The sequence below is a fragment of the Chiloscyllium plagiosum genome, chromosome 8, assembly GCF_004010195.1.
Source record: "Chiloscyllium plagiosum isolate BGI_BamShark_2017 chromosome 8, ASM401019v2, whole genome shotgun sequence".
In the NCBI taxonomy this organism is placed as follows: Eukaryota; Metazoa; Chordata; class Chondrichthyes; order Orectolobiformes; family Hemiscylliidae; genus Chiloscyllium; species Chiloscyllium plagiosum.
This window is the reverse complement of record NC_057717.1, coordinates 96,534,178-96,549,050: the sequence shown is the minus strand read 5'-3', so window position 1 is coordinate 96,549,050 and position 14,873 is coordinate 96,534,178. Positions and strand designations below refer to the sequence as shown.

Genomic DNA, 14,873 nt, shown 5'->3' with positions numbered 1-14,873 from the left:
CCCCCACCTTATCTCAGTCCCAACCTCCGGATTCAGCACCGCCCTCTTGACCTGCAATCTTCTTCCCGATCTCTCCGCCCCCGCCCCCTCTCCATCCTATCACCCTCACCCTCACCTCCTTCCACCTATTGTATTCCCAGCGCCCCTCCCCCCTACCTTTTATCTCAGCCCGCTAGGCGCACCAGCCTCATTCCTGAAGAAGGGCTTATGCCCGAAATGTCGATTCTCCTGTTCCTCGGACGCTGCCTGGCCTGCTGTGTTTTTCCAGCGCCACATTTTTCAACTCTGGTCTCCAGCATCTGCAGTCCTCACTGTCTGCCAACTCAGCAGATCTGGCAGCATCTGTGGAGAGAAGTCAGAGTTAATGTTTTGGGTCCAGTGACCTTCCTCAGATGAGATACTGTTCTTCAAGCTTGTGCTTCCTGGAGCACTGCAGCAATCCTGAGACCAAACCACTCATATGGGAACACCGGTGGTATGTTAAAGTAGCTGTAAGCGCAGGATGCTGGTTCCCACTCTTGCTTGGAATCAGAAAATTTATCTGAATCCTCCCTTCACTTCCTCAACATCTTTCTTCCCACTTCTGGGGAATAGGCTGGCCAGCAAACCCAATGACTCCCACAGTTATCTGAACTATACATCCTCATACCCTGCATCCTGTAGGGACTCCGTCCATTCTTGCAGTTTCTCTGTCTCCATCGCATCTGTTCTCATGATGCCACTTTCTGCAGAGGATGCCTCAATCCTTGACTGAGGATACTCTGCTACCATGGTTGACAAGCCCTTGGCCCTGTCTGACCCATCTTCTGCACTCTGCCTGCCCACTTTTCTTTACTTCCTCAACAATGATACTGTCCGACTGGTCCTCACCACCCTCCCAGCATTCTCGTGAAGGATTGTAAGCAGCCATTTCCATCATCTCCAGTGGAATGCCACCAGAATTCGGACATTACCCCCTCCTCCGCCTTGTTAGCATTCTGTAGGGACCGTTCCCTCCAGGACACTCTGGTCCAATCTTTCTGCATTCTCAATAGCTCCCCACACCCCCCTGCTATCACAGAAGAACTATGGGCGGCACGGTGGCACAGTGGTTAGCACTGCTGCCTCACAGTGCCAGAGACCCGGGTTCAATTCCTGCCTCAGGTGACTCTCTGTGTGGAGTTTACACATTCCCCCTGTGACTGCGTGGGTTTCCTCCCACAATCCAAAAAAAAAATGTGCAGGTTAGGTGAATTGGCCAGGCTAAATTGCCCGTTGTGTTAGGTGAAGGGGTAGATGTAGGGGAATGGGTCTGGGTGGTTTGCGCTTCGATGGATTGGTGTGGACTTATTGGGCCGAAGGGCCTGTTTCCACACTGTAAGTAATCTAATCTAACCTCCTCCTCACTCCACAGCCCAAACCATACCTTCCTAGTGAATCAGTGGTTAACCTGCTCTTCTTTCAATCAAGTCAACTGTAAATGCTACTCACAACATGGCTGCCTCTAGATGAAATGTAGACCTGGTGAATATTTGTTGAATACCTCCATTCTATCCAAAATAATAACCTCGTGCTTCCAGTTGCCTGCTATGTCATTGCACAACAGTGTTCCCACACCAACATTACTGCTCCAGCGAGTTTCAGCACATGCTCGAAGAGCAGCGTCTCATCTTTGGCTTGGGGCACTGCGACATCTAGAACTCAACATTGAGTTGAATAACTTTAGAGCCTGATTACGTCCTTCCTGTGTTTTCACTCACCCTATGCACTTGTCTTGACGTGACGTGTTACTTTCAGCACACCAGCCTATTCTCACCTACTTTTAGTCCCATTAACACATTACACGGGCTACCTTAAGCACAGCCTACCCATTCTCCCCTCTTGTTAGCTCTCATTATCACTTATTCAGTTTCTCTCCTGTCCTGCCTTACTGTCAGTAATCTCTTCTCCTCCCCCCCCACCCATCTGCCCATCCTTTCAGATCTCACTCTTGCCCTGTCTGCCTTCTGCACAAAAAATACTTTTCCAATCATTTATCACAAAAAGTCACTGGATTCAAAACAAAACTGTTTTCTCCCCACAGATGCTGCAAGTCCTACATGTCTCCAGCAATTTCTGAAGATAAAGAATAGGTTACAAGAAAATTTAGTGTCCTCTAAAATTCAGTAATGTGCCACAAACACAGTCACAGAAAAAAGCCAATAACTTGCTTTCCGCTGCCGAGCTGCTCTGGCCATTAGACTGCTCCTTCAGACAAAAAAGTTTGAGATTTTGCTTTCTCGAATCTAGATTAAGACAACCTAAACTTTCAGGTGTGAGAACAATTTTGTATCTTTTTGGGCTGATCCCAGAGCTTTCTTTCCCAAGTCCTGTCGGAACTTAATTATTTAATCACCTGGGCAGAGTGTTAGATCCTTTGTAAAGATATGGTTGTTCCCATTTGTAAAGGTTAAGAAGTGTTTCAATTTCTTGTCAATCATTTGTGGAGTTTATTATTTATTCTGTTAATCCAAATGACTTTAAATGCAGTAGCAACATAACTCTCTCTGAGTGATGGACTTATTTTCTTCTCTTCCATCAAAGGTTTGAAATTGAAATCGAGCCCATATTTGGGGTTCTTGCCCTGTATGATGTAAAGGAAAAGAAGAAGGTAAGTGGCTTGTATGTGTAGCTTCTGTCACTTACTTTTATTCACGCAGTGTGAAATCTAAACCAAACTGATGGAGACAACGCTGCTTTCTCAGCAAAGATCATTGATTTTGGATTTAACTTCCGATAATCGATTTTAACCGTGTTCCTAGTTCTGCACCGACTGGGAAATTGTCCATCATTATCTGGCTTTTTAATGTATCAAAGAATTATTATGGTGTGGAAGCAGTCCATTTGGCCCATCAAGTCCCTACCGACCCGCCAAAGAGCAATCTACCAAGACCTACCCTATCCCTGTAACCCTGCATTTCCCATGGTTAACCCAGTTAGTCTGCATATCACTGGACAGTATGGCCAATCCACGTAACCTGTACAACTTTGGATTGTGGGAGGAAGCACCTGGAGAAAACCCATGGAGACACGTGGAGAATGTACACGTTCAAAACAAACAGTCACCTGAGGCTGCAATCAAACCTGGGTCCCTGGCGCTCTGAGGCAGCACTGCTAAGCACACTCTTCTCTGTAGCCATCATCAGCAAAGCTCCACTTTCTTTTTGTTTACTTCTATGACTAGGGGACACAGTCTCTTACCCCAGAGGGCTGTGGAGGCTCAGTCATTGAGTTTATTCCTGACAGCAATTGATAGTTACTAATGGCTTCAAGGGCTGGGGAATTGCATAAGAAAGTGTTGTTGAGGTATAGATGATTATCAGTGATCTACTTGAATGGCAAAATAGGCTCGAAGTGCTGAATGGGCCTGCTGGTGCTCTGGGATGGTATTTTTGTATCACCTTGAAGCTTTACTCTAGGATGTTTTGAATTGATTCCTTAAGACAGGCTGCCGCTGCTGCTCCTTGTCGGGAGTTGTGAATTAATTGGGCTTGCCAGGAACGGAAGACAGTGCTAGCAGCTGACAATATCCACCTAGCTGTGAGAATTTAACTTTGGGAATAGGACAGCTGTAGTCAAATTTTGACAGGATTTACCTAGTGTATTTATCAGTTTATAACATATGTGCCCTTTATGTTGGGTGTGTCAGGGTATTGTGGTCTGTATTTTGTCTTGTACATTATCACACTGTTGCATGTTTTCCGACAGGAATGACTGAACAGATTAGGCCCTTATTCTTTAGCACTTACAAGAATGAAGGGTGATCTTATTGAAATGTACAAGATTCTGAGGGGGCTTGACATAAAGGTTGAAAAGATGTTTTCATGATGGTGGAATGTCAAACTCGGGGATACAATTATAGAATAAGTGGACACTCATTTTATATGTAATGTGAAGGAATTTCCTCTCCCAGAGAGCAGTGAATGTCTGGAATTCTCTACCTTAGAGAAATGTGGAGACTGGGATCTCTGAAGGTATTTAAAGAGGATGTAGATAGAGTTTTAAAGTATCAGAGAATTGACAGCTATGCTTTCCTGGCACAAAAGAGAAGTTGAGGATTGAGACAGATCAGCCATGATTTTATTAAATGGCAGGACAGACTTGAGGGGCCGAATGTTCTACACTTGATTCTATTTCTTGAGTTCTTATGTCTCTGTCAAAAAAGCTTATTGTCTAGTGCAGTCCTTACTTCAACCGAACTCATTGTGTGAAGCTAGTCAAACCTTTTGATTAAGTTAACAATTTTGTTGTGGTTCTGTTCGCCGAGCTGGGAATTTGTGTTGCAGACGTTTCGTCCCCTGTCTAGGTGACATCCTCAGTGCTTGGGAGCCTCCTGTGAAGCGCTTCTGTGATGTTTCCTCCGGCATTTTTAGAGGATTGAATCTGCCGCTTTCGGTTGTCAGATCCAGCTGTCCGTTGCAGTGGTCGGTAGATTGGGTCCAGGTTGATGTGCTTATTGATTGAAGCTGTGGATGAGTGCCATGCCTCTAGGAATTCCTAGAGGCATGGCACTCATCCACAGCTTCAATCAATAAGCACATCAACCTGGACCCAATCTACCGACCACTGCATGGACAGCTGGAACTGACAACCGGAAGCAGCAGATTTAATCCTCTAAAAATGCCGGAGGAAACATCACAGAAGCGCTTCACAGGATAGAGGCATGGCACTCATCCACAGCTTCAATCAATAAGCATATCGACCTGGACCCAATATACCGACCACTGCAACGGACAGCTGGAACTGACAACCGGAAGCGGCAGATTTAATCCTCTAAAAATGCCGGAGGAAAGATCACAGAAGCGCTTCACAGGAGGCTCCCAAGCACTGAGGATGTCACCTAGACAGGGGACGAAACATCTGCAACACAAATTCCCAGCATGGCAAACAGAACCACAACAATGAACACCCGAGCTACAAATCTTCTCACAAACTTTGAGGTTAACAATTTTATTTTCCTGCTGTTTGTTGTAGATTTCTGAAAACTTCTATTTTGATTTGAATTCTGACCAAATGAAGGGGTTGCTCCGATCTCACATTCCCCATGCTGCAATATCAACGATGGCCAGGTCCACCATCTTCTCCATAACATATCCTTCTCCTGATATATTCCTGGTGATTAAGGTAAACTTGGAGCTTCCCTGTGAAATACTTACTTACTTTTTAATAAAGTTAATCTCTTTGGAGCTGGAGATTTAAAATTCTTTTGAGTTTCCACCACCTTTGAAGTTGCTGATCTTTTTTGTTGTATTTAATCTATAACAATTTTCACTTTCAACTTTTTCCCTATTGCAGCTTGAAAAGGTTCTGCAGCAGGGTGACATTGGGGAGTGTGCTGAACCCTACATGGTCATGAAGGAGTCTGATTCGACCAAGGTAAGGAGAGCACATGTCCGCCTAATCATTTTAAACTGTAGAGAATACTTTATTGGCCACTGGAAAATGCCTTGTAGTACTGTCATGTATCACGTATATTTGTATACATGGAGGGTAAGAGGGGGACCCAATTGAAATGCAGTGAGTTCTTAAGGTAATTAACAGAGTAGATGCTGGTAGCATGTCTTCCTAGCCTGGGAACTACAAAAGTACGTGTCATAGTTTCATGACATGGGGTCAGCCGTTTCAAAATGATCTGAGGGCAGATTTCTTCAGTGAGGTTTGAGAATCTTCAGAATTGGTGTGGATGTTTCAACTTTGAGCATGTTCAACCTTGAGATGAGTAGATTTTAAATACTAAGGGAACTGGGCATGGAGACAGTGACAGAACGTGAAGTTGAGGTCGAGGATTAGCTATGATCATATCAAATAATGGAATAAAGGGCTGAATGGTCAAATCCTCCTCCAATGTTTTTATTTTCTGAATAATGTTTTAGCTGAGTCATGAAGATGAGAATGGAACCTCAGCAAATCACAGCATAATTCCATGTTCTATTGCTGAATGATGATTATATAAATCATTAATTGATTGTCACACGCACCTATAAGCACAGTGAGAAGCTTTATTGTGAGCATTACAGGCAGATCATTGTAAGCAAGGACATACAGATCGTAGAGTGAAATAAACTTGGACAGAGTGAGACATAGAGATTACACTGCTCAGGACAAGGCAAGAAGAACATTAACAAGATTAACATTATTTGAAGTTAGAGAATCCATTCATCAGCCTAATGACAACAGGGAAGAAGCTGTTCTTGAATCTGTTGTTGCCTGACGGAAGAGGTTATAGAAGAGCTTACCGGGATGGGATGAGTCTTTGATGATGATGGCAGCCTTTCCACAAAATGAGAAATATAAATGGAGTCCGTGGATGGAGATTAGTTTCTGTGATGGTGTAGGCTGTACACACATCCTTCTATAGTTTCTTATGTTCCTGGGCAAAGCAGTTGCTGTACCAGGCCATTATGCACCCAGACAGTCTGCTTTCAATGATGCATCTGTAGAAGTTGGTGAGGGTCCTTGTGGACATGCCAAATCTCCTGAGTCGCCTGAGAAAGAAAAGGCTTTGTTGTGCCTTCTTGACTGTCACATCCACTTAGGAAGTCCATGACAAATTGTTGGTTATTATCACTCCTTGGAACTTGATACTCACAACCCTCTCAACCTCCACTCCGTTGATGTAGATAGGGCTTGTTCTCCTTTCTTTCTGAAGTCAATGATCAGTTCTTTAGTTTTGCCAACATTGAGAGAGAGGTTGTTATCATTGTACCACATCACCAAGCCCTCTATCTCCTTTTTGTATTCTGACACATCGTTGTTTGATATCCATGGTGGTGTTGTCAGCAAATTTGTGAATGGCATTCGGTGGGAACTTGGCTGCACAGTCGTGCATATACACGAAGTACAGTAGGGGGCTGAGAACACAATTTATGGGGCTCCAGTATTGAATGTTATGATGGAGAAGTTGCAGTTGTCTATCTTCACTGATTTGCGGTCTATGGATCAGGAAGCTGGGGATGCAGTTGCAGAGGCGGAGCTGAGACCCAAGTCTCAGATTTGAGATCAGTCTGGTAGAGATAATGGTGCTGAAGGCAGAGCTGTAGTTGATGATTAGGAATCTGATGTAGGTGTCTTGTTTTCCAGGAATGAGTGCAGGGCTAGAGAAATGGTGTCTGCTGTGGACTTGTTTTGTTGGTAGGCAAATTGCAGGGGATCGAGGCAGGGCTGGGAGACTAGAGTTGATGAGGGCCGTGACCAGTCTCTCGAAGCATGTCATGTCTATTGAGGCCACATCCACTGGGTACTCATTGAGGCACGTTGCATGTGCTTTCTTCGGTACTGGGATGGAGGTGGTCTTCTTGAAGCATCTGGGGACTTTAGCTTGTAGGAGGGAAAGGTTGAAGATGTCAGTGAATACCTCCACCAGCAGGGTCTAAGAGCATGGGCAGGGCCACCATTCGAGCCTGTCGCTTTCCTTGCATTGACTCCCAGGAAGACTGATCTGACATCTGCAGCAATGACTGAGGGAACATGTGCATCCAGGGCTGTCAAGGCAGGTGACACCGTGCCACTGGCATTCTGCTCGAACCAAGCATAGAAAGCATTGAGCGCATCAGGGAGTGCATCATTCTTAGTGTCACCATGTAAATGGTTGTTAAGTGCTCACATTGATATAAGACACAATTACAGTATGTATTTTTACTTTCAAACTTTACTTCTAGCATGTCAGTTTGTAGCATTTATCTCTGATTGGGAAGATAATTAGTTTAAGACACTACCATCTAATCCTAATTGGAGTGCTGCTTCATCACTGGTCTGTACCAGCAGTTCGGTTGCACATTTAGCATCCCATGGCAGAATGTAGAGATAAGAGTGTTCTCCCAGTGACCTGGCCAACGTTCCTCCCTCAACTCAGACCATTAAATGCCACTTTAGTCATTTATTTTATTCTTGATTCATGGATTTTGCTGTCCACATAATAGTTGCAGCATCTAACTTGTCATTGTTTCATAAGTTATATTATCCTCTTAAAAATATCTATGATGGAATACAGTTCTTTGCTAGTCTTCTACATCTCTGCCAGTTTTCAGTTCTCTGTTATTTGTCTTAATCTGTGTGTCTGTCTCTCTTTCCTGTTGTGCCATTTTCTTTCTCACACTCATGCATTTTTCTCAAGTATAACTGAACATAACATTTTTATTGTTTGTGTCACCTGCCCAGCACAAGGAGAAAGTTGAGAAGTTGAAGAATCAGGCAGAGCAGTTCTGTAACAAGCTGGGGAAATTCCGAATGCCCTTTGCCTGGACTGCAATCCACCTCATGAACATTGTGAGCAGCGCAGGGAGCCTGGAGCGTGATTCCTCAGACTCGGAAAGTGGTGAGAAACAGCATATGGTTCCATTCTGCCCTTTTGAAGCTAATCCCTTACATTGTTGAGTCTGTTAAATGAGATTAGTTAGACGCAAGACAGATTCATATTTACAAGTGGATATTGGTATCAGTATGCATTTTGATATTATCTTTCTAGAAACGATGTTTGTGTTTGCATTTACATTGTGCCTTTGATATTGTAAAATGTCCCATGAGCTTTAAAGGAACATCAGAAATTTGACACTAGGAGATATTAAGACAGGGAACAAGTCTGGACCTACAGTTCCTCTCATACTGGGCAGAATTATTATTGCAAAAACATTTTAGATCCTTAAAATTAACTTGTTTCATGACCAGTCTGATCCCAACTCACATTCCCTATTCAGCGGGCAAGTGTCCAGAGCTTGGTAAATTCTGCTTCACAATGATGGATAGAGCCATTATCAGCAATCTTGAGCATCTAAAAGGAGTTGAGCGAGAAGTTTAGAAGGGAATTCTGGTGCTTAGACCTTAGTGCTGATGTGATGTAAGTCAAGGATGCATAAGGAGCCAGGATTGGATGACTGCAAGTTTTTGATGGTGTTTTCAGAAATGTTAGAAATGAGAAGGAGCAAGCCCCTGGAGAGATCTGAAGATGCAGAATCTCTGACTGTACCTAAATCTTTCCCCTTAGTTTTTCACTGAACCTGTTCAATTTCTGTTCAAGATCCTAAGTATTTCCCATGATCTGCAAACATTGCTTGATTAATGTTGTTCTAAGTCAGGTAACTGGGCGTGTACTGGATTAGTAAACCTACTGTAACCTTGTAACCATAGCATATGCTTCTGTCAAGTTGATTTTACAGCTTCATTCAACTAGAAAATCCAAGTGAGTGAATTTATTACTTTGATGTTAGACTGGCCCAGAATCTTTCACAGAATGGAAAATGGCTTTTGCATGCTCTTATTAAAGCAGAGACTGAAACAATAAAAATGGAATTGAATAAACGTTTGAAAAGCATTCGAGGAAAGGGCAATAGAATAATTAAAGAACTCGACATGAAAAGCTGAAACTTCACAATTGACAAGACTTTTTGTTGTAAACACTAGTTTTAAATGGAAGTGGAGGTGCTGTTTGGTACAATGTTTGACTTATAACAAAGGGAAGTGACTGCTCTTTTTATTATGCTTCCTAACAAGAGCGAAAGGGAACGTGGACTGATCGGAAGAAAAGGACATTGGAGCGGATGAGTATTGGAGAAGATGCCTGCAATTATACGAACTTCCGTCCAGCTACCCTGACTGTCACAAACTTCTTCAAACAGGTAAATGATAAAAAGAAATGTCAAACTCAGAAGAAGTGGTCCAAGGCAAGCAAATGTCATTCATTTGAGGACCTGCAAAGCCATCATTTGCCCACTTGAAGACTGAAGTTCATAAGTTATTTTCTGAATGAACAATCCTGCTTACAAATGATCACAGGTGGTTTCATTATTAGAGTTGAAACATCTTGCAAGGAATACTTGGGCTATGTGAGATTTGAAGATTGCTTGAGATTTCAGTCTTGCTTGGTACAAAACCTGGGAAACAAACACAGAGAATGCTCGAGAGATACAGCTTCTCGCAGTATCTGTGGAGTAAGAAACAGCCACCATATCAAGTCCGGTATAATCTCTCATCAGAACTCACGCCCTCTCCTGTGAAGAGGAGTCACACTTGACTTGAAATAGTGTGTGTGTGTCTCTCTCTCTCTCTCTCTCTCTCTCCACACAGATGAAACATAGATTCTCCTGCTCCTCGGATGCTGCCTGGCCTGCTGTGCTTTTCCAGCACTCCACTTTGATTTTATAGACTGTCTCCTTATGAAATGTTAAAAATCATTCTCAAGTTGGGAGTTTGATATTGGATTGCTGTCCTTTTCTGTTTCATCAGGAAGGGGATCGTTTAAGTGATGAAGACTTGTACAAGTTCCTGGCTGATATGAGAAGGCCCTCATCTGTTCTGCGGAGGCTGCGACCAGTGACCGGTAAATTGTTGAATTCTGAAGCTTAGAAGTGGCAGGGTGAGCGCTGGGATGAGACAAGTGATTGCAATTGCTTTTTGAGGAAGCAGCAAACCAAAGCACTTTGCTACTTTTGTGGAAATGCTTATTATTTAACTTGCTCAACCTGGCATTGACTGATACGAAGTTAAATGTGTACTCCTCTCTTCCTGAGCACCAGCATGACAAATGCTCGTCCTCAGGTAATTTGATTCACTCCATGTGAGGTCAAGAAGTGGCAGAAGGCACCAGATTCAGCAGAGATATTGACATTCTGGCAATAGTTCTGAGAATTTATGCTTCAGAACTAGCCATGCCTGAGCTAAACTGTATCAGTACAGTTATATGGAACATTGAATAATACAGCACAGAACAGGCCCTTCGGCCCAAGATGTTGTGCCGAACATTTGTCCTAGCTTAAGCACCCATCCATGTACCTATCCAATTGCCGCTTAAAGGTTGCCAATGATTCTGACTCTGCCACTCCCACAGGTAGCACATTCCATGTCCCCACCACTCTCTGGGTAAAGAACCTACCCCTGACATCCCCCCTATACCTTCCACCCTTCACCTTAAATTTATGTCCCCTTGTAACACTCTGTTGTACCCGGGGAAAAAGTTTCTGATTGTCTATTCCTCTGATCATCTTATAAACCTCTATCAAGTCACCCCTCATCCTTCGCCGTTCCAATGAGAAAAGGCCTAAAAGTCTCAACCTATCCTCGTACGACCTATTCTCCATTCCAGGCAACATCTTGGTAAATCTTCTCTGCACCCTCTCCAAAGCTTCCACATCTTTCCTAAAGTGAGGCGACCAGAACTGCACACAGTACTCCAAATGTGGCCTAACCAAGGTCCTGTACAGCTGCAACATCACCTCACGACTCTTGAATTCAATCCCTCTGCTAATGAACGTTCATACACCATAGACCTTCTTACAAGCTCTATCCACCTGTGGCAACTTTCAAAGATCTATGAACGACCCCAAGATCCCTCTGCTCCTCCATCTTACTAAGAACCCTACCGTTAAACATGTATTCCGCATTCTTATTTGTCCTTCCAAAGTGGACAACCTCACACTTGACAGGGTTGAACTCCATCTGCCACTCCTCAGCCCAGCTCTGCATCATATCTAAGTCTCTTTGCAGCCAACAACAGCCCTCCTCACTATCCACAACTCCACCAATCTTCATATCATCTTCGTTATGACATGACACTTTGGGAACTTGCTAGGTATATGGTGTTCTATAAAGCAAAACAGTTTTAGTCCAGCCAATTACTGCCCTGTCAGTCATCTCAATTATCAGCAAAGTGATGGGATGTGGAGGAGGAGAAAGTGAGGACTGCAGATGCTGGAGATCAGAGTCAAAAAGTGTGGTGCTGGAAAAGCATAGCCAGTCAGGTAGCATTCGAGGATCAGGAGAATCGATGTTTCGCGCATAGGCTCTTCATCAAAAAGTGATGGACGATGTTAGTGACAATGCCATTAAGTAGTACATAGTCAGCAATAACCTGCTCACTGATACTGAGTTTGGGTTCTGCCAGGATCATTCAATTTCTGACCTTGTTGGTCAGTCTTAGCCTATTTCTGGGCAAAAGAACTAAATTCAAGTGGTGACGAGAGTGAATGCCCTTGTTTCAAAATGTCTTTCCTGGTTCTGGATTCTATCCTAGAGAAAGATGGTGGTGAGCCATCTTTTTTTAACTGCTGCACTCCATTTGGTGCATGTACCCTATCGTGCCATTGGGAAGAGAGTTGTGAGATTTTGTTTCAGTTACTGTGAAAGAGCAGTGTTTTAGTTCCAAGTTAGTATGGTCTGTAGCTTGGAGAGGAACTTGCAAGTGGCAGTGTTTACAGGTATCTCCACCCTTGTTCTTCTAAGTGGCAGAGAGCTCAGATTTGGAAGGACCTTTGGTGAGATGCTGCAGCGTATCTCGCAGATTATACACACTGGAGCCACGGTGCATTGACTGTGAAGAGTGAATGTTTAAGGTATTTGATGTGGTATTAGTCCATCAGTACTGGGAATTTTGGAGTGAACAACTAACTTCTGACTCCCAAAGCAGCCAGGATGCAATTCAGGAGAATGATGGAAAACTGTCCACTTGCCTGGTTGAGGAGAGCTGCAACAATGCTTGTCCCTAACTTTGAACTGTATTGGCCATTCCTTCCCAGCTGCTGAGTTCAGAATCCTGGAACACCCTAACATCACTGTGGATGTTCCACATCAGATTGACTGCATTGGTTTAGAACGGGAGAATCTATAACTTCATGTTTCCTTTGTATCTTTGATTTGCCTATTTATCTTAATAACATGTCTTCTATGTTTATAGCTCAATTAAAGATTGATATATCTCCTGCTCCCGAAAGTCCACACTACTGCCTCTCCCCTGAGTTGCTTCATGTCAAACCATACCCAGATCCTAGAGTCCGCCCAACGAAAGAAATCCTGGAGTTTCCAGCAAGAGAGGTCTATGTGCCCTACACGGCGTACAGGTAACAATCAATCTCAATCATACCACCACCTCAGTGTCAATGCAAGGCGGAAGGCAGGATGGGAGAAGAATCTTCTCTATACTTTATTATTCACTGATGGTGAACTCCTTCGATGTTGTGCTTGCCTCTCAAATTCTCAGGATGTCAAAAAGTCTGCAGGTGTTTGCTGAGCATGTGTGGATTGTAGTACCACTTTAGATTTGAACAGTGACCCTACGTCTAGGTATGTCATTGATTATGAAGTGCATCAAGGTGTGCTGGGGGTATAGAAGTTTCATATTTAAAAACAACGTTCTTTCAGTCTTGTTCCTCTTCAATGGCTGCAAAGAAATTCTCTTTGGGTTTTTTTTTTCCCATTCATTCATGTGACATGGGTGTTGTTGGCGAGACTGGCCATTGCCCCAGTTTCCCTGGTGGTGGTGAACTGCACCTTGACCTGGTGCAGTCCATGTCTCAGCTGCCACGAGCTCTGCAACAGTGAACAAATGGCGATGAGTTTCTCTTGCAGGATGATGTGCGGTTTGGATGGGAACTTTGCAGATGGTAGTATTCCTGTACATCTGCTGCCTTTCACCTTCTAGATGGTAGAGGCCATGGTTATAGAAAGTGCTGTTGAACTAGACTTTACAAGTTGCACATCTTATATATGGTACAGGTCATTGTGCTATAATACATGCTTCGTTAATGTGAAGTCACTGTAATGTGATTGACAAATTGGGGATACTTTCTAAAGTGCAAACTTTTAAAATGTCTGTTTGCTATAACGTGATTACATTGTCAATACTTTAAGTGTGATTTTTATATAATGTGGAGGTGCACAAGAACATAGCCATCATGTTATAGAAGAACTTCCTGTACCCAATGCACAGTGGTAGGTGGAATAAATTTTTTAGCTTGGTAGATGGAATGCTGATCAGTATAAATTGCACTGTCTTGAATGGTGTTGAACTTGTGTGTTGTTGGTCCTGCACAGATCCAGGCAAGTGCAAAATATTCCGTCATGCTTGTGCTTTGTAGATTGTGGACAGGCTTTATCATAATATCAGTGACTTATTGTGGAATTTCCAACCTCTGAGTTGCCCTTGTAGCTACAATTTTTAGATGGATAGTCCAGTTCAGTTTCTGGTCAATGCAGCATTCAAACTGATATGGAACATCATAGGCAGATTGTTACACTCACACCAGCACTTGTATGGCATGAATATTATTTGTTACTTATCAGCTAAGCCTGGATGATGTCCAGGTCTTGCTGTGTATCAACACTAACTGCTTCATTATTTAAGTACTGCAGTTGGGACTGGGCATGGTGCAACTCTCAACTACCATCCCCACCTCTGACCTTGTTTGGAATTGTAGATGCTGTTCTATAATTGGGAAATTCAGATAATTTGCACTCAGCAAGGTCCCAACATCAGCAATGAGTCAGTAATGTTGCTTGAGAGGTATATATTGGACAGAACACAGGGATACGCGAGCTACTCCGAATAATTTCATAGAATCTTTCATGACTACCTCAAGAGGGCAGTCTGGGACTGCTTTTAACATTTCAAACAGAAGATGATATCTCTGACTGCACAATGCTCCCTCAGTCCTTTGGGTAGGAGGTTCCACAAAGGCCCTCTTTCTGCTTGTTAAGGTGAATGTGAAAAATCCTATGGTGCTTTTTGAAAGAAGAGCAGAGAGTTCTTGCCACTGTCCTAGGTCAACATCGATCCTTTATTTGACATTATGGAAACTGATAACCCGGTATTGCGTGACATTTTCTGAAAGCTTATTGTGCACAAATTGCCAACTACTTCCGTACCTGACAACAGCATAGAGATGTACAGCATGGAAACGGACCCTTCGGTCCAACCCGTCCATGCCGACCAGATATCGCAACCCAATCTCGTCCCACATCGCAACCCAATCTCGTCCCACCTGCCAGCACCTGGCCCATATCCCTCCAAACCCTTCCTATTCATATACCCATCCAAATGTCTCTTAAATGTTGCAATTGTACCAGTCTCCACCACATCCTCTGGCAGCTCA

General features: G+C 43.4%; 1 protein-coding gene across 8 annotated transcripts in view; it reads left to right on the top strand.

Annotated features, from left to right (window-relative positions):
- LOC122552212 (dedicator of cytokinesis protein 7-like) overlaps nt 1–14,873 on the top strand; it is a 177,635-nt gene that overhangs the window by 74,310 nt on the left and 88,452 nt on the right. For all 8 annotated transcript variants that reach the window (XM_043694839.1, XM_043694843.1, XM_043694838.1 and 5 more), the window contains exons 8-14: nt 2,563–2,629; nt 4,993–5,142; nt 5,314–5,394; nt 8,176–8,332; nt 9,505–9,629; nt 10,237–10,330; nt 12,680–12,842. In XM_043694839.1, coding sequence (XP_043550774.1) covers nt 2,563–2,629; nt 4,993–5,142; nt 5,314–5,394; nt 8,176–8,332; nt 9,505–9,629; nt 10,237–10,330; nt 12,680–12,842 — 837 coding nt within the window. The remainder of the gene's footprint in view (nt 1–2,562; nt 2,630–4,992; nt 5,143–5,313; nt 5,395–8,175; nt 8,333–9,504; nt 9,630–10,236; nt 10,331–12,679; nt 12,843–14,873) is intronic.